The 24,597-nt window shown below is 43.5% G+C and overlaps 12 protein-coding genes across 12 annotated transcripts; 8 read left to right on the forward strand and 4 right to left on the reverse strand.

Moving 5' to 3' along the window:
* Positions 1–1,622: 1,622 nt before the first annotated feature.
* CCR75_003929 (uncharacterized protein) lies at positions 1,623–4,150 on the forward strand (the record flags this gene model as incomplete). Its single annotated transcript, XM_067962020.1, has 4 exons — positions 1,623–2,137; positions 2,199–2,382; positions 2,453–2,544; positions 2,605–4,150. The coding sequence occupies exons 1-4, from the start codon at positions 1,743–1,745 to the stop codon at positions 4,148–4,150; spliced, it is 2,217 nt and encodes a 738-aa protein (XP_067819087.1). The 5' UTR covers positions 1,623–1,742.
* Positions 4,151–4,237: 87 nt separating this feature from the next.
* Positions 4,238–5,749, reverse strand: CCR75_003930 (uncharacterized protein; the record flags this gene model as incomplete). Its single annotated transcript, XM_067962021.1, has 1 exon — positions 4,238–5,749. The coding sequence occupies one exon, from the start codon at positions 5,747–5,749 to the stop codon at positions 4,238–4,240; it is 1,512 nt and encodes a 503-aa protein (XP_067818829.1).
* A 457-nt stretch (positions 5,750–6,206) lies between these two features.
* On the forward strand, positions 6,207–10,068 carry CCR75_003931 (uncharacterized protein; the record flags this gene model as incomplete). The annotated part of the gene is given in 12 exon segments (XM_067962022.1): positions 6,207–6,685; positions 6,698–6,762; positions 6,924–7,009; positions 7,091–7,289; positions 7,345–7,412; positions 7,486–7,548; positions 7,607–7,690; positions 7,754–7,933; positions 7,998–8,397; positions 8,464–9,322; positions 9,384–9,845; positions 9,916–10,068. The coding sequence occupies 10 exon segments, from the start codon at positions 6,207–6,209 to the stop codon at positions 9,207–9,209; spliced, it is 2,370 nt and encodes a 789-aa protein (XP_067818830.1). The 3' UTR covers positions 9,210–9,322; positions 9,384–9,845; positions 9,916–10,068.
* Positions 9,248–10,083, reverse strand: CCR75_003932 (uncharacterized protein; the record flags this gene model as incomplete). The annotated part of the gene is made up of 3 exons (XM_067962023.1): positions 9,248–9,322; positions 9,384–9,845; positions 9,916–10,083. 3 exons carry the CDS (start codon positions 10,081–10,083, stop codon positions 9,248–9,250), a joined length of 705 nt encoding a protein of 234 aa, XP_067818812.1.
* A 454-nt stretch (positions 10,084–10,537) lies between these two features.
* On the forward strand, positions 10,538–11,647 carry CCR75_003933 (uncharacterized protein; the record flags this gene model as incomplete). The annotated part of the gene is made up of 1 exon (XM_067962024.1): positions 10,538–11,647. One exon carries the CDS (start codon positions 10,538–10,540, stop codon positions 11,645–11,647), a length of 1,110 nt encoding a protein of 369 aa, XP_067818828.1.
* A 354-nt stretch (positions 11,648–12,001) lies between these two features.
* Positions 12,002–14,002, forward strand: CCR75_003934 (uncharacterized protein). Its single transcript, XM_067962025.1, has 7 exons — positions 12,002–12,203; positions 12,268–12,781; positions 12,851–12,921; positions 12,992–13,168; positions 13,240–13,421; positions 13,489–13,578; positions 13,649–14,002. Exons 1-7 carry the CDS (start codon positions 12,054–12,056, stop codon positions 13,929–13,931), a joined length of 1,467 nt encoding a protein of 488 aa, XP_067818811.1. The 5' UTR covers positions 12,002–12,053; the 3' UTR covers positions 13,932–14,002.
* A 1,170-nt stretch (positions 14,003–15,172) lies between these two features.
* Positions 15,173–16,139, forward strand: CCR75_003935 (uncharacterized protein). The gene is made up of 3 exons (XM_067962026.1): positions 15,173–15,418; positions 15,491–15,722; positions 15,790–16,139. The coding sequence occupies exons 1-3, from the start codon at positions 15,198–15,200 to the stop codon at positions 15,892–15,894; spliced, it is 558 nt and encodes a 185-aa protein (XP_067818827.1). The 5' UTR covers positions 15,173–15,197; the 3' UTR covers positions 15,895–16,139.
* On the reverse strand, positions 16,133–16,997 carry CCR75_003936 (uncharacterized protein; the record flags this gene model as incomplete). Its single annotated transcript, XM_067962027.1, has 2 exons — positions 16,133–16,332; positions 16,394–16,997. 2 exons carry the CDS (start codon positions 16,995–16,997, stop codon positions 16,175–16,177), a joined length of 762 nt encoding a protein of 253 aa, XP_067818810.1. The 3' UTR covers positions 16,133–16,174.
* A 115-nt stretch (positions 16,998–17,112) lies between these two features.
* Positions 17,113–19,517, forward strand: CCR75_003937 (uncharacterized protein; the record flags this gene model as incomplete). Its single annotated transcript, XM_067962028.1, has 3 exons — positions 17,113–17,172; positions 17,240–17,687; positions 17,772–19,517. The coding sequence occupies 3 exons, from the start codon at positions 17,113–17,115 to the stop codon at positions 17,801–17,803; spliced, it is 540 nt and encodes a 179-aa protein (XP_067818826.1). The 3' UTR covers positions 17,804–19,517.
* Positions 17,863–19,524, reverse strand: CCR75_003938 (uncharacterized protein; the record flags this gene model as incomplete). The annotated part of the gene is made up of 1 exon (XM_067962029.1): positions 17,863–19,524. The coding sequence occupies one exon, from the start codon at positions 19,522–19,524 to the stop codon at positions 17,863–17,865; it is 1,662 nt and encodes a 553-aa protein (XP_067818808.1).
* A 958-nt stretch (positions 19,525–20,482) lies between these two features.
* Positions 20,483–20,725, forward strand: CCR75_003939 (uncharacterized protein; the record flags this gene model as incomplete). The annotated part of the gene is made up of 1 exon (XM_067962030.1): positions 20,483–20,725. The coding sequence occupies one exon, from the start codon at positions 20,483–20,485 to the stop codon at positions 20,723–20,725; it is 243 nt and encodes an 80-aa protein (XP_067818809.1).
* Positions 20,726–23,452: 2,727 nt separating this feature from the next.
* CCR75_003940 (uncharacterized protein) lies at positions 23,453–23,632 on the forward strand (the record flags this gene model as incomplete). The annotated part of the gene is made up of 1 exon (XM_067962031.1): positions 23,453–23,632. One exon carries the CDS (start codon positions 23,453–23,455, stop codon positions 23,630–23,632), a length of 180 nt encoding a protein of 59 aa, XP_067819033.1.
* Positions 23,633–24,597: the final 965 nt, after the last annotated feature.

Below are 24,597 nucleotides of genomic sequence, written 5' to 3' on the forward strand. Positions count from 1 at the left end.
ATTTTTGTCAACGACATGGATCAATCCGCACAAGGAGTAGTTTGTTCGGGCGTGGACATATTCGATACGGCCTTTCGGTCAGACCGTCACCTCCCGCGGAGAGGGTGCCCACAGTATCGTAAAAGAATTTATCGCAAGCAGCATGGAAAATCTTCTTGGATGCTGTGAACGGATGATTCAGTCGACCGAAAGCTTCCAAATTGAATATACTTCAGGACTAGCCAAGCAGCAACTGAAGATCTTACCTTTTGGGCAGCCTACCCCACGTGGAAACATTTTTTAAGATGTCAATATAAATATCTCCTATTATGCCTTTTTGGAGAGGTAAGATTGAAATATTCGAGTGGTATTGTGCCTGCATCGTCACTTCAATCATTTATTGACTACATATACATATATATATATATATATATACTATACGTCGAGCTTTTTCCAGCTGTAAATACAAATAACTATTTGTATTTACAGCTGGAAAAAGCTCGACGTCCGTTGGCAGATCGTCCAAATCCATGCACCTCCACTTTTACTACTGTCTGAAGGATACCTTGTGAGCGCCGGTTGCGGGTGATCATCGAAAATGAGAGGATTGAATTGAATGATATAGATGTGCATTGGCACCTCCATCAACTTACTCCACCACGTCCTCCTGTTGTTGACCAACCTGACAATGTTTTACGAGCCTTACTTGAAAGAGTTCAAGAAAACAATCAAAATCTTCCTGAACACCAGAAAGAGGCAGTATTGAACGATTTGACAGATTATCGCAGGTGTTTTTAATTATTATTTTTTGTTCTTCTTTGTTGTTTCGATGGGTGCATTTAATTGCTAACGCACTTTAGATTAGCAAACACCACAGGTTCTAGACGAGCCGGAAGTTACGCGAACAAAAGGAAGGCCTAGCATAAGCAACAACACCTCTACGCAACGAGACCCGTCATATTTTAAATAAATAGAGGGGATAACTTCAAAGAGGAGGAAGGTGCCAACATGCAGTGCTTGCCATTAAACAGGACATCGACGTACTTTCGCAGCGTGCCCTGTAAATGTTTAAGCTCGAAATCAATCTCTTTCAGCAGCCGGACTCTCCGGAACATCATCAACAAACACCAATCCATCTAATTCATGAAGAGATATATAGAAAAAGAAGTTAGCTATCCTCATCACAATTAGTATCTAAAAAAATCATTATATTAGGGGTTTCCAAGTTAAAGTTTTTCTATCGATAAAATCAAATAAAATCGGTCGATAGAAATAATATCTCTATTATTTCTATCGACCGATTTTATTTGATTTTATCTATAGAAAAAATTTAACTTGGAAATAATCGCAATTTGTATTGTCAGGATACCTGATTTGGAAATTCAAATCAATCATAATTTAGCATGTTGTACATTCACTTTATGTCTGTGGCCCTAGTAGTTTTGTCTGTGGCGGTAGTAGTTATGTGTGTGGCCATAGCCGCGGCCTTACTGAATATCCTGCATGTTTTGCATTTCAAAACGAATAATGACAGTCAATCTGATCTAATTCGAATAAATGTTCGTGAAACTTTATCCTTACAGCCCACTTAAATGACGCTCTGAAAAATCCATTGTTTTTTTGCGCTTTTCATAAAAACAAATGCTCTAACATGCTCGATCGGTCAACAAGAGCACCAAACATCCCGTGTGTCGCCACTTCTCAATAAAAGACCGAGCAGTATTTAAAAAATCGTTAATTGCTCTCACGACGAGCTCACAACGATGCAGGTGGTGGCCCTTATCAGTGGCGGGAAGGACAGCTGCTACGCTATGATGGAGTGTGTCCGTTTTGGCCACGAGATCGTGTGCTTGGCACACTTACATCCACCGTCCGAGTTGTCAGCCGATGACGCGGAAATCGATTCGTTTATGTTTCAAAGCGTTGGCCACCAGTCTGTGGAGCTCATTGCCGAGAGTATGGACCTCCCGCTCGTGTCTGAGACGATTATTGGTACTGCACTTACTACAGACATGAATTATCACGAGTCCATGGCTGGTGACGAAGTTGAGGACCTGTTCCGATTGCTGCAGAAGGTCCTGCTCCAGTGCCCAAACGTCCAGGGCGTCTGTACAGGAGCTATTTTTTCAAGTTACCAGCGTAATCGAGTCGAAAACGTGTAGGTTACACGAAAAAAAGTGGCGATATAATATAGTAAAGTTCCTAATTTCAACTTGTAGCTGTTCAAGACTCGGACTTACGTCGCTGGGGTACTTATGGCGTCGCGATCAGACCGAGTTATTGCAAGAAATGATTGACTCGAAAGTCGAAGCGATATTGATCAAAGTGGCCTCCATTGGGTTACAACCTCACTTGCATTTAGGAAAGACGATTGCTGAGTTACAGCCGCAATTAATGACGCTAGTACGTGGTTCGTGCACGAATAAAAAAATAGCGAGAGAGAAGAATGAGTGACTGATTGGAATGTCTATAGAAAGACAAGTATCAGTTGAATGTCTGTGGCGAAGGGGGGGAGTACGAGACGTTTACGTTGAATTGTCCGCTGTTTAAAAAGCGCATTGTCATGTACGTTCGATAAGGCGATGCTTTTTATTGTTTCTCATGTATTCCTGTTGTTGCGCAAAGCGATGAGAGCCATCCAGTGCTTCATTCCGATGACTATGTAGCGCCTGTGGCGTTCTTGTCCATTGACAAGTGTCATCTCGAGGACAAGGAGTCGATTGATCCATTGCATTTGAACTCACGGATTCCAAAAGCGTTGCCGTTTGATTTATCAAGTCCAGTCAATACGTCGAACAAGAAATTGGCAACGATGCTCGCGCTGACGCCACGAGCATCGAAAGACTGTGTTCCTGCATTTGGTCACTTTCGTGATCAATTGTACGTCTCCGGCATCATGAGCACAAAGGCTGGTGATGGGTCCATGAGTTTAGAAGACGAAGTCACGGACGTGTTTGCTCAATTAGAAGCCATTTTAACGAGCTGTCAAATGGTCCTTACGGACGTGTGTTATGTTCATTTGTACGTCCAGGACATGTCGTCGTTTGCACAGTTAAATGATCAGTATATCCGGCACCTTGGACAACACTTGCCACCGTCTCGTAGCTGTGTCGAAGTCAAGGCGTTGGCTGATATCCCTGCTCGTGTGCTGTTAGACTGTTTTGCTTTGCGTGGTAGTGGCGTTCAAAAACTACAAGCTCTACGGGTCCGACGGGATGTTTTGCATGTCAAGAGTATCTCAGCGTGGGCACCTTGCTGTATTGGGCCCTATAGTCAAGCAAATGTGCTTCATCGGGCGCTAATTTTGCTGGCTGGACAAATTGCGCTCTATCCGCAGACGATGGAATTGATTCCAGGAGATCGTGACGTTCAGACATTGCAATGCTTTCGAAATGTTTGCCATGTCTTGGAAGCGCTGGATTCGAATCTACGTCACGTGTGTTCGGGGGTCATTTTTACTACTGGCGAGCTCGAGGATTATGAAGCTCGAGAGCGTTTATTAGCTGCTAGTCGTCATCATCTTGTGACGAATGCCGAGCTACCGGATACGTTTGAAAACGCTCTTGATAGTGACGAAAGCGATGACAATATAGATAAGGAAGAATCGCGATTGCTGTTTGTTAAGGAAGTGCCGTTACTAGTCGTACAGCTGTCACGATTACCTCGAAACGCGCTTGTCGAAATCGAACTCCAAGCCCTTACTCACATTGCATTCAAGTATTTAGTTCCACGAAGCTTTACGCGCACGAATCGTTCGAATAATCTTTGTTTCCACTGGCAAACTGGAATGGTTCCACGCGCGCTGTGTCAAATCACATGTACTGCGTCTGTAGAACGCAGAAAAGACTTTCCAGAGATGCGAGGATTGGCCAAAGCCGTCGCGGAGGGAATGTGGACGTGCGTACTTGACAGCCTTGTCCAAGCCCTCATGCCATGGGATCGTGTGATTCATGCCCGTACTTACTACGTTGCGTCTGCTTTTTCAAGCGAAGTCGAATTGGCGCAAATGTACTTGGACACCGTCACAGCACGAGGAAAAGTCAAGAGCATGCCAGGAATGACATTTGTACCTGTGGACGCGATCCAAAGCAATGCGCTCGTTGCAATTTTAGTCACCGCACAGGACTTGGATAAATTAGAAACCGAGTTGTGGCTGCATAAGCAAATCTAGTGGGTGCCGTCTCTTGTAATTGTTAATCAAGTCATGTGAACGACGTCGCTTTCATTATTTGATCCGAATATGGTTAAAGCGTCTTGGCTACTGCCGTCGCTTGTGACGTAAGTCACTACTTCGGCTTCCTCCTGCGCTTTCCTCGCGCGTTTTACGCTTGCGAGAATCCCGATCACGAGAACGTGACCGTCCACTACGCACTAATCGATTGCGACTAGTTCGATCCCTCTCTTGATCTCCTGATCCGCGACCTTCCCGTTCACGAGGACGTCCTCGATCTCGATCGTGATCGCGAATACTATCACGAACGCGTTCACGGTCACTTTCACGTCTTCCATCTCGATCTTTCTCCCGGCCTCGATCCTTGTCGTTTGTGTCTTTCAAACCAAGTCCATCACGCCGTCCACTACTCCTAGAATCATCACGTCGAGGGCGATCACGGGAGCGGGAACGATCGCGACTTGCTTGACCTCCACGTCTATTATCGCGGTCATCCGTACGTCCACGCTCATCAAAGCTTCCATGGCCATTACCGCGTCCAGCATTTGGTCCAGCCATCCATGGAGGCCCTCGGCCGGGTCCAGGACCCCATGGGGCTCCTCCCATTGGAGGACCCGTCCAATCTTGCTGACCCATAAACGCGGGTGGCGGACCCATGCTAGGATGCCAGCCTCGTGGTGGTAAACCACCCATAAAATTACCCCCTCGAGGCGGCAAATTTCCCATTAAAGGCACTACATGTCCACCCCATTCTCCAATCTCGTTGTCTCCTTCAGTACTTGCGTGTCCTGGCAACCCACGCAAAGGTACTCCTTTTCCATCCTGTCCTTGTACTTTGGCATCACGATCTCGTACAATTTGTTGATTAGCGGCATTTACGGCTTGTCGCGACGCTTGTTCTCGTGATTTTTCAACCGCAAGTTCACGTCGTAACCTTAATTGCCGTGTGGCGTACTCTCTCCACGTATGCTCATCAAATCCGTAATTGAAATAGTCCGAGATATCAATCCCTGGTTTTCGCCAAGGACGGTCTTCAAGGAGATCAATATCGACATCAAAAGCCGTGCGTCGTCCTCCAAAGATCGCCATATCATCCATCCCATCGGCTTCAGGTTTGTCCAAATCTTCAGGTTGAGAGCCCACCATTGCACTTACATTCGACGTGCCGGGTCCATTGTGTTGCGAACCGGCATGGCTGCCGCGTACGTATCGATTGCCGCCGCCTGTAAACCGTAGCGTGGGTTTGCTGCTAGATTGATCGGTATTCAGCACAATAGCCACGTCCTCGTCGTCGTCGTCCGAGTCTACTGGCGCATCGTCATTCGTTTTACAAGTCTCTGTATCGGTCATTGCAGCAGCAAGCGCCGCTATCTCAGCTTCTGCCTGCGACGACGCCGTGGCATTGAGTTTAATCGAAACGCCGCCATACAACTCCTCGTCTTCATCTTCAACCTCGTCCTTCTTCTCAGCTTTAATCGCCGACACCTTGCTAACTTCCCACTCAGCTCTCGATTCTTTCGTCTTTATTTCTTCCTTTATACTAAGGCCGTCACCACGTGTCGTCACGAGCACATCTTCGCCAAATTCTTCGTCTTCCATGGTTCCAGCAATTTGTTGACAGGAAAGTGGTGTACAAGACATCGAATATACTTCATTGATCAAATCGTACTTAAAATCAGTATTTCATCGGCATGTCTTGTTCGTGATTGGCTTGAGAGGGATTACACTTTAAGTTTGTATGGTTGTCCCCCCGCGGCCAATAATTTCATTGCGCCAAGCTTAAGTGACGCAGTTCTTCTTGTCTCGTTCGACTTTTGCAGGTAAGCGCTTCTATAAGATCCTAAGGTCGCTTGGAGAGGCGACAGCAACATGCAGGGGAAAAGAGGAATCGTATGATATAAAGCAGATCCGATCGAATAGCATTAGAGCGTAAGATATCCCGAGACCTTCTTCGCGCGACTCGCCTCTTCACGACATCGACCTTATTTATTTCCTGATTACGTCTGTCACTAACGGGTTTTGCTATTGAATATGCACTGCAATAGCTTAGTCCAAGATGCCGCATTCGTTTGGTAACCGCGCTCGCACGCGCGACATGTTCGCCCGCCCGTTCCGTCAGAGTGGAATGATTCGAATGTCGACGTACTTGCGCACATTTAAAGTGGGCGACTATGTCGACATTAAAGCAAACGGTGCTGTGCACAAGGGCATGCCTCACAAGTACTACCACGGTCGTACTGGTCGCGTGTTCAACGTAACCAAGCGTGCCGTTGGCGTGCGTGTCAACAAAGTGGTGGGAAATCGCGTGATCCACAAGCACATTAATGTACGCATTGAGCACGTCCACCAGTCCAAGTGCCGTCTTGGCTTTCTCACGCGCGTGAAGGAGAACGAATTGAAAAAGAAAGAAGCTCGTGCGACGGGTGTTCGCGCTCAAATCAAGCGTGTTCCCGCTCAGCCGAAAGCCGCCTACACGTTAAAGACCAAAGGATCGAAGCCAATTACGATGGCGGCGCAACCGTTTGTTGACCTCATGTAAGTGGCTAGTATTGGATTTCTATATCACTGCTACGATCACGTTGTCGGGGTGCTGCGTTCCGCGTGGAAAGAGGGTATCGTTGCTATTGCTTCCTTGCACGTATAACCCCGACGAGTTGGGCTAAATAAAAGAACGAGTCAAATTCACGCGTTCTTCGCTAAATTATTGTGTTTTTTTTATTAAATCTTTTATTTGTATGGTGTATCTCTAAATTTATGTTTAAATCTTGAGTAGCAAAATTGATTTTCGAAAAAGTGGTGCTTTTTGACACTCAAATGGACGTGCCGTTGGATGACACAGCTGTGGAGCAGTATACTCGTGTTCGTTTGCCTGCTGACAATACTATTTAAAATTCTGTGGATTATTGAGCTAGCTAAACGCTACGTGACTCTATTGTGCAGTATCTGGATAATTTGGAAAAAACGGATCCAGAAGGCTACAAGCACTTTATCGCCACGATGGAGAGCCAATTACAAGCTGCAGGATTAGAATCAGGATCTACTTCTGTTGCACCACAACACGATGCAAACGCAGCACTCTTCGACATGCTAAAAACGTCGACAAATGCATCGAAAAGAGCTGCAGGTACCAATACGACAGGTGTGACAGGCATGTATTCAGTCGAGGAGATTTAACTCAAATTTAATGATGCTAGATTTTAGACCGCGATTTCCAGGTGACAAAGTTATGGAGACAAATGGGTTACGAGATACGCCAGAAGGGGTACGACTCAATAAAAAGCCAAAAATTAAAAAAATGGAAAAATAAGTTTCATTATTGTTTGGACTTGTGACAGATATATGTTGATGTATATCCTGGCTTCGTGATCAAGACATTTGACGTCCAGAGCAAGAAAAAGGTACAAAGACTGCTACAGCAGAATAAATACTGTTTTATTGAAACGCTTGTTGGACAAGGTCTTCATCAATGTTGTGTTTGCGGATCAAATTCAAGCCTTTTCAGAAAAGATTAAGCTGAATGAAAAAGGCAAAGAACAAGACGTAAGAAGTTTGAAACGCCTAAGTTCTTGAAATCTATTGATACTTATTGCTTCGCATGCGCAGGGAATACACATACCTCTCAGTCTTAATGCACCTCATAAGGTCATTGATAAGAAGGGAGTGAAATCGTTAACTTTTGACGTGGCGGTGAATACCAAGGTCAGAGATGAGTGTCAAGCTGATAAAACCGACGCATTCCGCAACTTTGTGTGTGAGCTTGCAATTGAGTATATCGACCACAAGGTACTGGGCCTTTGAATTAAAGGAAATTTTGTGCAACCTAAAGGACTTGTTATGACTGAGGCAGTACCAAATAAAGCTTGACAATCGCTACGAATTGTCGCGATTGACGTATTGTGGAAAGCTACCACCGCCAAAGCACTACATCCGCAAAGAACAAATACCAATTATCCAAGAAATGCCGGCAACGAAAGCAACGAAGAGTGTGGGACAGGAAAAGTCTGCCCAGATTGCCACAGCAACGTACAAAATTTGGGAGGAACATAATGGACGTCGAACGATATGTTCAAGGCTTCCTTCTGTTAAAAAGGAAAGTCTTCCGTTATCGTATGAAGAGCTGGAGCAAGTGGGAGATCGATTGATTGTGGATATTCAATTCATAAACAAAATTGATGCGACGAGCGACATTGAGCTGGCACTGCATGCTGAACTTTTGAGCGTAAAGGCAGCAGATCATCATAATTTAGGTATGCTCGATACGTTTGATTACTTTCAAGCGTCAAGGGACTAATACTTGACGATCATGCTTTCAGAAATCTTTCTTCCGTACCCTGTAATGCTATTTTCTGCTCGCGTAAGCTTTTATCAAGAAGACAACACAATGGAAATGATACTTCTTATGGATAAATCGTGGAGCACCATTGAACCTGACTGTGGTTCGGACCCTTGGAGGCTTGCACGGGCACTAGACAAGAATACCGGGTCTGGAAAAGGTCACAATGGTGATGAATGCGCCTCAACAGCTTCTTTTGTAGAGCCGAAATCGCTTGTAGAAATGTTTCAACTAATGAATGCTGCCAAGTCGAGTGATGGCAGAAATGGTGACAAACAAACACGAGATACATGCCTTCTATGGGACCCTGTGCCAAAAGACGACGAACTTCCGGAAGACCGATTACATCGCCAAGATATCATGTCCATGCACTTACTGGAACAGCAGCGATTCGAGCGTGAACTAATGGCAAATGAAGCCGAAGCGAAACGAAATCAAAAGCGAACAGAAGGCGATTCAACGCAAAAGAAGGCGATTCACACTGACAAAACATGGCACGATATCGATTCAAGCGAGTTAATATCTACAAGAATGGATATCGAAGCGATTGTGCAGCAGGAAAAGGAGCGACTCGATCGTCACCATGCAAAGCGACAAAACAAGGATTTTTCAATCGAGAAATGTGTATCCACGGAGGAAGCAATGCGAGCAGTAATGAAATGGAGTGAAAGTAACACAAATAGCACGCTCACGTTGGAATCTGCATTGGCATTTCACTTGCTCTAATTCATAACAATTGCAGATAGCTTATCATTTTCTCCTGTCTAGTCTTTTTTTGTATAATCGCGAGTACCAAAGATGGTTGATCCAATTCGAACGTGTGTGCTTCCGCAGGCAATCTACGCCAATGAAACATCTATCAAACGGAAGAAGTAGGGCGTCAAAATAATCAATTCGTACCGCCAATTCAAAGTCTCCGGACATGCCCATGCTGAGGTCTAGTTCTGTTTCAGGTTTCTTAATTGCTTCAGATACTTGCTTCCGGCAGACTACGAGACGTTCGAAGCACTGGGAGGTGGTATCCCCATACCGACCAATCGTCATAAGCCCCGCGAGGTTCAAATGCTCGCACGCTGTTACAATGTGATGTGCTAACTCAATAGAACCGGTCGGGTCGATGCCAGACTTTTGTTCCTCATCACTAGTGTTCACTTGGACCATCACATTGAGCTTTTCGGTACGAAAAACTCCTGATGCTTTATTAAGGGCATTCGCAATCTTCACGGAGTCCACTGTTTCAACTACAAAGAGGTTAGGCACATCTCGCACGAGTGCCTTGGCCTTGTTTGACTGCACATGACCAATATAATGCCACTTGACATCAGCTGGCAGCAGTGGAACCTTTTGAATGAGCTCTTGAATCTGTGAATATGGAATTCGTTTTTTAAATTCACGACATTTTGATTTTTAATGGAAAAAAAATAAATCGCACGTAGTTTTCGCCAAAGTGTCGTTGCTCGGCCTCGTACGCCTCTAGTACATCCTCTACAGGCTTCGTCTTGCTTACGGCTACTAGCGTGCATTGCTGTTTCCAAGCGCTTTTGGCTACAGCCTCCGCCACCTTATTGCGCACGACCAACAAATTTTTTGCTACAGGCATCTTTTGAACAAAGAGCCTGTGAGATAATACTAAGTATATTTCAAGAAAGCGATGCTGGAAGCTAAGATGTAAAACGAATTCTTATTTTTTTAAAGGCCTGTTCTAGAAGATTCAGCTCAGGTATCCAAATTAACGTAATTGGGTACGTTGTCCTTTACCCAAAACTGCATTCGACGCCAAGTTTCGTGAAGTCATCAACTGAAGCTAACACAGTCGAGCTGGTAAAGTTGCTTTAGACTTTACCAATAAAAAAATAAAGGAAACAATTTGAAGTCAAGTAGACCTCTTGGAAGCTCTAAACCGAAAAAGGCATTGTTACGATCGTAATGATTCAATTGTATCGTGACTACGATTAGAGCTCTATCAGAAGGTCAAAGTGACCTTCTATGGAATTTGAGCTTCGTATTTAAATTAACGACTCATTTAAATTGTGCTCATTCGTTGTCGTCACAAGATGCTCCGTTGCTTTCGTGGTGCACGTGAACGCCCACATGCACTTCAAAGCAAAGGATACAACATTTTTCAATCCTTGAAAGTCACCTTTGCCACCACGACGAGTCGAATTGTCGGAACTAGAATTTTCAACGCGCGTGATTGGATCGATAAAGTTGCTCCAAGTTTGCACACCTTTCTTGCTCAAAAGAAGCACCTACTTGTGCCAAACAAATTCAAAGTGCCGCACGGAGACCCTCAATGGCCTCAAAAGGCATGGGGGTATCGCTTAGGTCTATACTGCAAGATGTTGCGCGCGCGAAGGAGCAGCGGTAAGAGCTTACCACTCTTTGCACTAGAAGAGTTAGAAGCGCTTGGCTTCCCTTGGACTATGTGGCAATATAAGTGGGACTTGCTGGTGCTGCCATCGTTAATACGATTTAGGGAAATCAATGGCCACTGCGACGTACCATGGAACTTTGTTGTCCCGGAAGGGGATAATGCATGGCCAAAATGTTTATGGGGACTCAAACTCGGATATCTTGTCAGGGGCATAAAACACTCTAATACTTACAGAGCGCAAGTCGAGCGATCTCACGAAATTTTAATGGACATTGGCTTTTCAACGCAACGCTGGGACACTCGTATGTGGGATAATAAGATTTTTCCAGCTTTGAAGGCGTTCAAGCGCGAATTCGGACACTGCAACGTACCTAATTATTTTATTGTGCCAAACGAAAGTCCGTGGCCAGAAGCGACGCGAGGATTACGTCTGGGTAAAGTCATAATTAATATACACTCTGTAGGCAACTACGAAAGAATGACATCGCGAGATAAAGAGAAGCTAAAGGAGCTCGGTGTTGTATGGTCTCAATTTGATGATCGATGGACAAACCGAATCTTGCCAGCGCTTAGAACGTTCCGACAATTGCACCAGTCTGGGTGGGTTCCGGCTAGTTTTGTTGTTCCACACGAAGAGCCCTGGCCGAAAGCCTCTTATGGACTGAGACTTGGAAATACATTTAGGAACGTGCGATATTATGATGCATTCTCGTCCTATGTGGAACGAGATAGAGAACAATTAAATGAAATCAAGATTGATTTCAAGGTAGATATGAAGTCGGCGCGATAAAAAATTAGTGGAAAGCTGCGTGACGCAATTAGAAATACCATTTTCTATGTGCAGTTGTCAGTTTTTAAACGGAATTATAACATTTTGCGGCTACTGCTTTGAAGAGCTTGGCAAATTTCGAATTAATTAAAGGGCCACTTTTTGTCTGGTAGAGAACTATTATGAATGGAGCGATTATTTGATTGCTATAATTATAGGTAAATCGTAATGTTTGTAGCAAGCTGTAAAATGATGTTCGATCTACGATTTAATTATCAGGAAGAAACGGTACCCACAGTTAAAGAAACAACATGACCGAAATTCGAATGTAAAAATTAAGTAATTGACTTTCACTTACTGTGAGTCAACTTTTACTCTGTGCAATCAAAATGAAGCGGTGTGGCCAACATCATTTTGAAAAGTAGAAATGGCCATCTCCGCAAACGATAGTCTCGTCGAAGAGGAAGCTCCTGGGGCCGAGAACGATTATGGTCTGCAAGACCTATCTCGTCTTCCTTTATTAGAACAGGTCCATCGCCTATTTCATGCCATACAATACAACTATCCTTACAAAGAGGTAGGCGCAACCACTACAATTCCATATGTTGAAAAAATCATTACTTTATATAAAACCCGTGCAGACCACTGCATGGAAGACATTGCCACTGGATCAAAAGAAGAAAATGCTAGATTACATCCGTGATAAGCGCAAAAATCTACAGCAGAACGACGCAGTCTCCACAAACGCGACAAGCACAGTACTTGAGGTCAAGACAGAAAGCAAGGACCGTACCGCGGACGTTCCAATGGCCATTAAGTCGGATCCGTATCTCCGAATGCTGCAGCAAAGAAGGTTGCACCCAGCAGAAGTCGTCGTTAAAGATCAAAGTGGATCGTTTGAGCATCCAAATAGTGCCTACGTTGCGCCAGCGCAGGTGCCGCGGTACACACCAGTTGAGCCCAAGTATAAACCACGCTGGCAAGTTGCAGAAGGAGAGTTTTTTGACGAAATTTGCGCTTGTGGTGTGAAACATGATGTGGCTAAAAAAGTTAAAAAAACGTCGTTAATACTGCATACAATTAGTGCAATGATGAGTACGTTTGGGGACAGTACGCAGTCGTGTCTAAGTGCGGTAGAAGAGGTGCAGACACTGGGTGTGTAAATTATCATTGCTGGTATTGTATATGAGAAGCACTGGTTACCCTCTTGATCTTTGGTTGTAGTCGGTGATTTCATGCGAAAGGCTTTGAGTTCCTTGAAACCAGAAGTTCTGACGGCGACGTCGTGTCTTAGAGTACGAAAATGTTTGCTGGTGAGGGCTTCAAAGTCATGAATTGATGCTGACTAAGCTTGTTTTCGTGCAGGCGCTGGTGGATATTTTTGACAAAGAAGCCTTATATTACGGTCGTTGGAGAGAGTTTCGTGGCGAGGTAAAGTACGACGAAAATGAGCTTGAAGATGTTGAAGAAGAGGAGCTTGCAGACGAATTGGATCTTTTTGCTGTATCGGAGGCCGACGATGTTTTTAACGAAGCATTTCTGGTACGGTGGCCGTGTCAGTGGGCATAATTATAAGTCTTCTGTTATCTTAATGGACGTTTAACTGGGTGCAGGAACGAATACGATTTGCCGACGAGCGAACGAAAACGATGGACTGGAGTATCTATGATTCGTTTGCAAGAGGTCGTAAATTAAATTTTATGAAGAACAAGGCGCATGAATTTCGGGAATGGCTGGACCTTGAAAACCTTTCTCGGGCATCGCTTGAATTTTTAAATTTCGTGGCTTATCATAAGTATGTATTTTTTTTTCGCGCTGTAAATTAGCCAAGTGCAACTAATATTGCTACCTTATCGTGATAGTATTGGACGAGTAGTGGAGTTGGCAATCAAGAATCGGACTGGCAACGAATTAAAACAATTGGAAACCCCTTTACTAAAGAAGGACATTACGTAAGAATTGCATTTGAATGTTTTTGATTTTGTATGAAGTACAATACTGAGACGTGTACGTGAATTGCAGGTCTGTGGCGTCGGCATTTTGTCAAGCACGACCTCTTTCTAAGCGCACTGGTCGACGACCTGCTGCAAAGTCTCGACGAGTTGGTTCTAATGCCGCAAATAGCAAGAAGGTTCGCGTCGAAAGTGAAGCTGTAGCGTCTGAACCAGCAGACACGAAGAAATTCAACACTAGGTCCACTTTCACAGGGGCTAAAAAGTCTAGCTCAAAATCAGATCCAGCTAAAAGTATTGAGCCAACTGTTCCGCGTAATATCAGAGCTACGCGACTGAAAAAGTTGCGATGAGTGTACTTATCATTACAAAGAATGGCGAACCGTTAATAATACTACAAAGTTCAGTTTGAAGTACTCGCGAATTTCATTTTGATTTTTGCAGAATTATTTTTGTTGTCTATTGCTTAAAACTGCGAGGCACAGTCATACCCTCACTTTTGCTGCGGCTTATCCTAAAATTTCTGCTTTAAATACACGATATAACTAAAGACTATTTGGATATTGAATTGATCGTGCTGTATATTCTGCATTGCAGTCTTAACGCTTATTGATAATTTTCAACAAAAATAGTTTGCTGACCACGCATTTTGACCACTGGAAATGATTAAAGCCTCATTGCACATTTTTCCAAAGACGGGTTTGAGCGAAGAGCTTACCCGCAAAGAGACGAGAGTTAAGCTGAATAAGAAAGACATGTGTCTATATGAGGTAATGGCGGCCTAATGTTGTTCGCGAAATGTCATCCGTTGATAAAATCTAAAAGTTAGCAAATATTAAAAAAGGCTAAAAATTTCATAAGCACCTACTGACAAAGAGCTGCCGGTCAAATTTCAATTTGTTTGTCTCAAAAACGACATACAGATTTAAGTCATCGACCTTGCAACACGCGCACACGAGTCCACATAATTAAGAAGAGGTTTCTTTGCATACAATTATCGATTTTTTCGTGGTCGCGGTTGGAGCACGACCATAGTGAAGAAATGCTCAAAGATGCGTCGTGGGCTTGACAGGAACTATGCCGAATGCTGCCAGATGGTGGGGCTATAACGAGCATGTGTTGCTGCAATAAGTCAGAGCCAATGACAGGCACTTCAATAGTATGCTCTGAACGACAGAAGAATCCTTTTTTTACTAGAAATAAAACAATAGCGAGCCGCTGTTTATTAATACTGATATGCGCCGAAATGTTGCATCCCTGCTACTCCGAAACGGTTTAATTTCTCATACACGTTATAGAGCGAATATTAACGTTCGCCACAAATGTGACCAGCGGCAAGAAAAGAATCGCCGTGACTTATAGCGTAAGATTGGTTCGTTGAAAGAGTCCATACTAGATTACATGCGATCATGTTTTATTCCATACTTAGGTGCCTCTTAAGTAAAAAATAGTCAGAAAGTCAGAAATTCAAATCCCTTTCATACGGATGGTAGGATTCGCTATCCTATAGAAAAGTTTTGCTTGTGAAAGTGGGGACCCTGTCTGATTGGCTAAAGCTTTTCTGCCGCTCGAAACAGTGATACATCATTTCCGCCTTTCGAGCGCAAGCATCGGCAACAATGGATGACGTGTCTTTAAAGCAGAAGCAGACGGACGACAAGGAGCTAGACAACCTTATGTTTGACGGCGAAAAGGAGGAAATGTCGGTGAAAAAGAACCTGTCACAGTACCACGACGTCGACTCGGACGGCGAGGCCTCTGCCAAATCAGGAGATCGCTCGTCGGTGAGCAATGTTTTGCCCGTGGATAAGCTCAAGAATGGCGCCAACACGGCCTCCAAGTATGCTTCCAGCAATGCTTAATTTCTTTCGTGCGGTGAATTCAGAGTTTTGCGTATTTTACGTATGTGCAGGGTGTTGGGCCAGACCTTTTCAATGTTTAAGGAAAAGTCGGGCGCCGCGCTGGAAGCAGCGAAGTCCTCGAATGCTGGTAAAACAATTGCTGGGGGATTGAATAGTGCAGCTAATGCCAGCCAAGAGAAGTATGGGAAGCTGAAAGAGACGGGCGCTTTTAAGAAATCATCGAATCTTGCGAGTGGCGCCTATGAGCGGACGTCCTTTGTTGCTTCTGGTGCCCTGGAAAAGGTACATGACTAGTTTCATATTCTCTTGTAGCTATGCTAATGCATGTGGCTATTTTAATGCGTGGCAGGCTCGCGCAGCATCTTCGACAGGACTGGAGAAAGCCAAGACCACGGCTGCGGCCGGTATTGAGACCATTAAGTCAAAGACAGGTAGTAAAAAGGGTGGAGAGTGACTTCGTGGTGACGAGCTGTCTTTGTGTGCTACAAACGAGTGTTTATACTACTGCTTGCTGGAGGATTCTTCTAACGACCTTTTTTCTTGAGCATTTATTTTTTTGCAAATTATCAAGCAGAGCAATCTACAACTACTCTAAATTAGTGTATCCATTTTGTACAAAACGAGCTATTATTCCATTTGTTTTTAAATTTAATTTTTTTTGCATTGATAAAAGGCTTAATTAAAAAAAAACGAGCCCGACATCAATCCTTCTGTAGTTTTATTATTCCGGTATGTTAAACTTTTGCGCTTATTAACAAAAAATAACTCGTAAAGGTGTCAGCGACATGGATAACATTAGGCATCGTAGATGTAGCGGTGTCTTGTGACGATTTTGGAATGTGCACAATTCGCGGAACATGCCTCTCCAAGTCACGAGCAATTCCAGCATCAACTGTTCCAAAAGAATTAACAGACATTAGCACTAACTCCCATTATTAAGTAAGTTACCTTACCTTCCACATGAATTTGAGGTTCAATTTGCCGTACAAACGCAATTTTTCCAATTGCTGTGGTGCAAAAAAGGATTTTGTGGGCCTTCACGCCCCCAAGCGTCGAGTTGGAGCTCTTCAACTCCGGATGTGTTGCCACAAAGTCACGAATGCGCTGCATACTAGCAGTGTCGCCAGCGTCTTTTACTACAAATAACAGATGCAGGTCGGCCACGTAGGACAGATCGGCCAATAAATGCGGCACTTCGTCGTCTGTCCAAGCCAAGGATTCCGGATTCTCGGTCTTTACTAGCGCGTCACCACTCACAGTGATACACCGCGCGCCATTACGGATAGGCAGTGTGAAATGCAGACGTGCTTGCCGATCATTAAGTCCCGTAGTAGAGATCGCCGTACGCTTAGACGATAAAGATAGCGCCGCAGCGGTTGACGGTGCCATTCGAGCCAAGTTCGCCGCAGCAGCTCCAGCGAGCGGTATATCCCCTTGCCGCAACTGCTGTATATAGACGTAGCCTGTGCTAAGCATAACGACTAGGAGAATAACGAGAATGCCCAATAAACTGTCGTCGATCATGCTGTCCACCACCTCAGGACTCTTAGCGCTCATAATGGCTCCACGGTTTACGCGATTATGAACCTTCAAGTAACCACGTGTCACAAACAATTTCCAATTAGTGACCTAGTTGGCGAATATTACTGAATCTCACACTAATTTATTGAAAATGAAGGAGGTAGCGGACGGGTGCTTCCAGCAGCTCTATGGCGAGATTGTGCGCTCTGTGGTCCGTCAGTAGACCTTACTGTGTGCTAGTAATAACTATACGTGTGCTGATACACCTATTGCTGCAGCTTGAGCGCTACCCGTGGCAAGTTCAGAGTGCCAAAGCGACGACCTTAACTGCAGAGGAGGAGGCGGCGCACCGGGAATCCGTCGTTATCAAGCTGGAGGCTATGGGTTATGACGTAGGCTGTCGCTATGCTGAACGTGCAGCGAGAGAGCGTCCTCGTATGATTGAGCCATTGGACGTGATCAAATTTGTGTGCAAGGACTTTTGGATTGCCATCTTCAAGAAGCAAATCGATAAGTTACAAACCAACCACCGCGGTGTTTTCGTGGTGCAGGATTTTAGCTTTCGATGGCTGGCAGGGATATCTGCTGCAACTGATCAGGAGACAAGAGAAATGGCACTTTTGTTTCTAGTCTTTCCTTGTGGTATGATACGAGGAGCACTTGCCAATCTCGGACTTTCAGCCATTGTCAATGCCGATGTCCCTGACGTCCGGGCACTTCCTGGATGTACGTTACTTAAATACTGATATCAAGAAGATGGATACATTGTGATTAATTTTTTTATGGTCGTCAACTTTTAATATTCAACAGGTTTATTTAACATTAAAATTAAGCAAAGCTAATTATTTGATTGCGTATGGGGTACTACGGACCATAATCTAAACTCTATGATTATGTAACCTCACCTTTCTTCGTTACTCTTAAGCAAAGTTTGCTTCCCAAAGGACTCGATAAACGCATCGAGCTCATCCGAATGGCCTCCACGAGCGCGACCTCTTGGCAAATGATCCGGACGATACAAATCGATAATCAGCACTAACCGCGTCGCATCGGGATGGTGGTTAAATGCGTAGTGTAGCTTGCTATCGTCAAATACGATAAACTTACGCTCTTGATGGTACGTGGTCTCTCCACTGACTACCATGGCGCAGCATGGATCCCCGTTCGATAATGTAGGCACGACAAGCGGAAAATGAACACGTAGCACATAATTCGCCAAGTCTGCCCAACCTCGGTGAGCAGACAGCGTCGTGTCGGGACCTAATTTGGAGAACAATGCCGTACGAATATGCGGCACCTTTTTTAAAAGCTCCGTCGTACGTGGACACATGGAGCATGTGCGAGGAACCCACGTGATTTTGGATGCGTCAGAGGCTGGAAAGGTGTAACAAAACGGGAACACCCGCCACTCGTTATTGCCATCGGTATAGTGTTTTTCTGGCCAGAATGGCCATGTTGTCATTTGTTGCACGGCTTCCATTTCCTCTAGTATCACATGGTAGTTGTGTTTCAGCAAATCAAGCTGCGGAAAGAGGTCGCGATAGGGATAATAATTGGGCATATCATCATCCTGAATCGCTTCTTCGCTTTCGTCTTTTTCGTCTTGACTTATCTGCTCTTCCGGTATATTGCAAGCTTTTGTCTTTCGTAAACAAACGAAATGGTACTCTATCTCACCACGATGTAGCAAGTTATAAAGTCGCGAGTTCTGAATGAAAAATAAAGTCTCGAGCTCAGAATGACGTATGGGAGGTGTGAATTTATAAATCAAGTCTCGCAAGGCACTCGAGCTGAGCTCCGAACTCTTCACTGCTTGATTTGTTACTCGTTGCTCTTGCAAAACTTCATATGGCAATTCATTGGTTCTTGTCGATGAATTTGGCGACACAAACGACTGTATCAAATGATCTGCTGCTACGTTTGGAGGAATATAGTCGGCGATAAACAATAATCCTCCGGGCTTGAGCACACGTAAGATTTCAGTCGCTGCCGTTTCAAGATTGGGCATTTCTTGTATACTTTGAACGGCGACGGCAACGTCTACCGATTCCGGTAACAAGCTTTTCATTCTCTCGCATGAATGATGGTATAACCGAAGCGGTTTTGCACGATTCTTGGGCAGGTGCTCGCTAAAGCGTTTCCAAACCTCTTTACTGCGTTCTAATGCTTGACTAGAGATATCTAAACCCATTATTTCGGCATTCGGATACAGCGTCTGCAGTTCGCAGAGACCGCCACCTGCACCACAGCCAATGTCTATAATCGTTAGTTCTTTATCTCTTCGCTCCTCATGCTTTCCATCGATATCGAGTAGTTTCTTGTATAGCTCGAGCTGACATCGGTCACCCTGATGCAGCTGAATATAGCTGTCGGCGCTATCGGAAGCGGCTGTGATGGCCGCTGTGCTCGGATCTATGTACGTGCCTTCGCTCGAATGGAAGCCCACATTGCAGCATACGCGGTGGTGCTCGGCATAAATTGGTGAGCGGAAGACTCGATCGTAGAAATCGCAAACACTGCTTTCGGACACTTTTTTGGCTTCGACATGTTCGTCAAAAACCATGCCTTCAGATTTTGGCGTCTTACGATCAAATAGACGAATTTAATCATTTTAACAAAAGATTGTTTCTTTATCGTTTACTCGTACTATGGTTGGCTTCTTCGAGGATGGGTGCTTTCTGCCACGTGGACAACAAAACACAGTTAGTCCTGTTAATTTTAATACAGTAATTCGAATTCCTGCTTCGAATACTGTTCCTTGTTAATATGAATCACAATCAAATATCTTCTACAACAAGTTACTAGAGAAATTGGTTTCAAAACATTATGCAATATGACTTTAACGATTCTAAAATCTCGTGTAAGGAGGGTTCATCTCCCGTAGTGAATACTTGTAGCTTTCAATTAATTAAGTTTCGCAAAGCTGTCATATTGACAAGAGAAACATCCTTCACTCTATGAATAAAGTGGAGTCACACCGCTTTGACAAAATTTCGAATCATGTTCGAATTTGTATGCAGGTTTATTTATATCATTTTTAATTTTAATTTTGTCTTTTATATTAATTAAACGAAAAGATGATTTAGAAAAGTTGACAGCTTATGAAGGCGAATTTACATTATTTTTTTTCATGAAATTAAATTTTCTAAGAAATTAAAGTAATTATCCACGTATCATATAATAACTATTATATTATAGTATGATTCAATAATTTAGCTTCAATTAAATTGCAATTTTTTTAGAAATATTTTTCTTAAATGCTCACCATATGCTGAGCGCTAAAGCACAATATGAAAGCTGCTTTTTGTCTTTTTCATTTGCTGAGTGCTAAAAAGCACAATGCGAAAGCCGTTCTTCTCATATGCTGAAAAGCACACTATTTTTACAGCAAAACAAACCTCTTAAAACCTTATGCGGGGGTTCATAAAAAAGAACATTTCGCATTCAAACATGCAAGCTGGGTCTATGGGCAGCAGCCAACTAAGGAACGAGATAAGTGAAACTACCGGGCTTCCAAAGCAATGGAATGGGAGGATTTAGGCTTTTACAAGCACCTAGTAATTATTGCATTTGAAGAAGAAAATATGGACGCGATTGCGATAGGTGAAATTGATCGCTCGAAGCTGCATACCGAGAAGGACCGGAAAACATACGACAAAATGCAGATTAAACTGAAGCGCAGAATATTGAGTTCGCTGTCAGCTGATCTATCACCACGCGTATATGGAATAAAATGGGTACTGAAATGTGGACACACCTCTTAGGGTATTCTTATAAAAAACAAAACTTTAAGACCAAGTCAATCAACATAAGTGTCACGCACGATAGGTTGCAGAATGCGAGAGTCAACACAGGAAAAATCATTGAGGGGCATGTGGTGTATATGATAAACCTTCGCGAACGCCTGGTGACACTTCTAGCTACAGTTGATGATAACCAAATGAAGAAGGTCATCATGATTAGCTTACATAGAACTCAACAATTTCAAATGTATCACAATCAAGTTGTGATTGCTATAAATTACGTAGATACCCCAGAGAAGCTGCGTGGTGCAAAACTGATTCAAAATTGTGCCCAACAAGCGAACAAAACAATTACTTATCAACATGTTGCTGATAGAAAAGCTGAGTATCGACCACCGACACAGATTAGAGATTAAAGCAACGTACCCAAGAGATACAAGACCTTCTCAAACACAAGGAAATGGTTTATATGCAATGAGGCCGGGCACTTGCGTAAGGATGGTAAGCTTAGAGAAAAAAAAAGCGAAGGGACACTAATAACAGCTACTCAAGTGAGAAGAAGCGTTCCGCTAAAAGTAGTTATGCAATTTACGCGAACTTGAGAGACGTAAGCCCACTTACATCAAAGAAGCCCGGATAGTAAAAGAGCAGAAGGACGAATATGATTATAGCAAAGGGGCAAAACTGAACAAAAACGAGCTAAACCCGAGTCAGTGACTGACATGAATGTACAGAATCCGTCATGGTCACTTGATAGTGCGAGTAACATGCACGTGGCCTGTAGTAAATCCGTATTTTTGAACTGCGAAAATTTAAATGTGAACGGAAAGGTGACATTAGCGGATTTTGAGGTACAGGATTTTTGGCATTTCGGCGAGTCCAATTGAAATCGGATGTGTGGAACTCAACACCAGAGTAGGTGATGACACCTTCAAAACAAAGATAGAAGATGTCCACTATGTCCAAAAAGCGATAATAAACCCTTTTTCCAACCCAGCTAGAGCTTTAAGGGTTCGAAGTCGAGTATCGATGAGGTGAAATGAGTTTCGAGTTTGGTTTTGACAATGACTGCGCCTTTAAGCCAAGATGGTATGTACGTACTGTACTTAACATGGTATATAACCAGCATGTAAGCCACGATAAAAATAACAAAAATTATGTAATAATTAACACTGAACCGGCAAGAATAAGCATGTCTACCGAAGATGATGAGTCGATGACCTTCAAAAGGCATGAGCGCCTAGGACATGTGGGTCCAAGTTACTGTAAGTTCATGGTCGATCACGGCCTGGTCAAAGGCATGATGTTAAGAAATCGCATGTTCCGAATTGTGATATATGTCGGCTGGCAAAGCGAAGGCATAAGTCGTCAAAGAAGTCGCTCCCGCATTTAAGTAGTGGTCCAAATGACTTTCTTTATGCTTATCCGTAAATTCCTCCTACGAACAATGGAACACAATTTTCTCAGAATTAAACAGTATCGATGGTTATAGCAGGCATGCAACAATTTATCCCGAAGTTATGATGCAAGCATCAAAAGTAAACCCACTCATCAAAAAATACATACAATGAGCTGAGCGTCAAGTGGAAAGGCAGGCTAAAATTATAATATCGGGTGATATCAAGAAAGGGATTGTTCAGCGACCTGTACCTCCAATTGATCTCGTTTGAATCTCTGTGAACGAACTCATAATACCATGTTTTTTTGGAATGTCCACAGCAATGACGTTACAGTCTGGATTTCCAAAGTTATTATGGATTGATTTGATTAGTACCGCTGTGTACATCAAAATCTAACTTACTCAAAGGTAATAAAGAAAAATCCTTACGAGTACTTGTATGGGTCACGGCCAGATGTGCACCAGGTTCGGACATTCGGCGCAATTGCATACATTCATAGAACAGTATGGGCTCAAAGAAGAAAGCTTGACCAAAATGTAATGATTGGATACGAGGTCGGATACCGCAAAGATACAGCTGGATACAAATTGTACAAACCTGAATCACACACGGCTTGATTTGTTGCAGCACCCATCGATGAGGACACCTTGTTTAGAGATAGACACACAGGATCGGCAACGCTAAGTTCCGAAGGTTGGAACGATTATGCATCTGACGATAGAGGTAAGATGTCAAACAATGACTGTGATGAGAATGATGATGTGAAACCGATGACGGCCTCAAAAGATGGTCTGACGTTTTATCTGACGATGGCTGCAGTGATGACGCCATGAATAATATGTTAGCTACGGGTGCTGCATAAACAATCAACCAAGTTACAAATTTGCCGAATTTGGCATTAGTAGTTGCAAACCATACAATGTAAAATATGAAAACGAAGAGATTTAATGATGTGACAGTACAAGATGATGATGATGAATTAAATTATGCGATTGAGCAGAATAAGGAACTTACGGATTTCGATGAAGTAACGAATAAGAGCTAAAAACAGATTAAGGGACAGAAACGGAAAAGCCTATGGATCTTGGAGCAGGCACTGGCTGTGCTGATAGTGCAGATCTAAGAATGACGGATAACAGGTCTTGCAAAAACAGACCCTTCTAGATAAAATTTGTTAAGGGAAATTGAGAACGTAAACCCGTAGAAGATCAACTATTGCTGTTTATTGAAATCGACCAAATAGATCAAGTAGGTGCTGGTGCGATTGTAAATTCCAAACAACAAATTGTGAGGAGGCGGCGTACTCGAGACGAACCTAAAAAAGTTACTCACCTATGACGTGTCAGACATGGAACAGACACCGAAAGTATTGCATCCAGGCAAGCGAGTCAGAATTGTCCCGAAGTATCTTGATGATTACTACGTGAACGCCACAATGATGACTAGCGATCAATCGATGAACATTTGGCACGAGACGATGTCAAGAAGCTACGTTCCTGGGTGGACTGACCCGATATCTGTGCATTGAAGATGAACAGAGGAAGGACGAGATTTTATGCAGCAGAGAAATACTGCGGCGATGTGCTTAAGTGATACAATTTCACCCAAGCTCATACTTGCCGCATACCAATGGAATTGATCGCACGAATCTATCCGGGAGAAGTCTCCAAGGAAGAAACAAACTCGTTGGAGTTGGACTATTGTGCAGCTATTGGAAGCCTTATGTACTTGGCAACAAGGACGAGACCTGATATTTCATTCGCAGTCGGCTACCTGAGCAGACTTGTGCGTAATCCTACTCGAAAACAGTACGGTGATGTAAAGAAGATCCTAGGTTTCTTATCGGAACCAAGTCACAAGGAATAGTCTACAAGTGCACTATGGTGCTAAATGAGGAGCTTCACATACATTGATATTGTGACAGCTATTGGGGAAACACCTGGAACGAGAAAGAGTGTGACTGGATTTATTCTTACACTAGCAGGAAAAGCTATATCATGGGCCCTGTTAGAAGTCAATACACAAAGGTAGAGACACGGACACACATTTAAATGCATAAGAGAAAGTGTTATTATTTCGTTATCTCCTGGCTCGATATCAAATCCTTCCCGCAGAAGAAATCATATAATGAAACTCCAACAGTTGCTCGGCGCAAAGATTATATCAAAAACTGATTCTAGTACCACTTTCTTGGTATATCAACTTTAAGCTTGCCTTTCAACACTCGTCCTCGTCGGCACTGTCCTGACAGAAAATTTGATCTTTGCTCTGTCATCGTCGATCCGATGGATTTATTTTAAACCGATCACTTGACGCATCTCGACCAATCTTGGTACAGCCAATGCCTTCGTAAGTATGCCTGTAGGCACACTCGAAGTTTCTCGATATTCAGGCTTTATAATTCCCCACTTCGTAAAACCATCCACAAACTTGATGCGCACATCAATATGTTTGGCCTAAGCCGAAGCTTTCTTACCGTCAAGTTGTTTCAAA

The sequence above is a fragment of the Bremia lactucae genome, linkage group LG10 (assembly GCF_004359215.1).
Source record: "Bremia lactucae strain SF5 linkage group LG10, whole genome shotgun sequence".
NCBI classification, from domain to species: domain Eukaryota; phylum Oomycota; class Peronosporomycetes; order Peronosporales; family Peronosporaceae; genus Bremia; species Bremia lactucae.

What these genes read in the sequence shown, in the direction of transcription:
- CCR75_003934 (XM_067962025.1), top strand. Translation starts at nt 12,054, where the DNA reads ATGGCCATCTCCGCAAACGATAGTCTCGTCGAAGAGGAAGCTCCTGGG. An exon ending in ACAACTATCCTTACAAAGAG is followed by an intron (nt 12,204 to 12,267) that starts GTAGGCGCAACC and finishes AAACCCGTGCAG; the next exon opens with ACCACTGCATGGAAGACATT. An exon ending in AATTTCGTGGCTTATCATAA is followed by an intron (nt 13,422 to 13,488) that starts GTATGTATTTTT and finishes TTATCGTGATAG; the next exon opens with TATTGGACGAGTAGTGGAGT.
- CCR75_003935 (XM_067962026.1), top strand. Translation starts at nt 15,198, where the DNA reads ATGGATGACGTGTCTTTAAAGCAGAAGCAGACGGACGACAAGGAGCTA. An exon ending in GGCGCCAACACGGCCTCCAA is followed by an intron (nt 15,419 to 15,490) that starts GTATGCTTCCAG and finishes ACGTATGTGCAG; the next exon opens with GGTGTTGGGCCAGACCTTTT. An exon ending in CTTCTGGTGCCCTGGAAAAG is followed by an intron (nt 15,723 to 15,789) that starts GTACATGACTAG and finishes AATGCGTGGCAG; the next exon opens with GCTCGCGCAGCATCTTCGAC.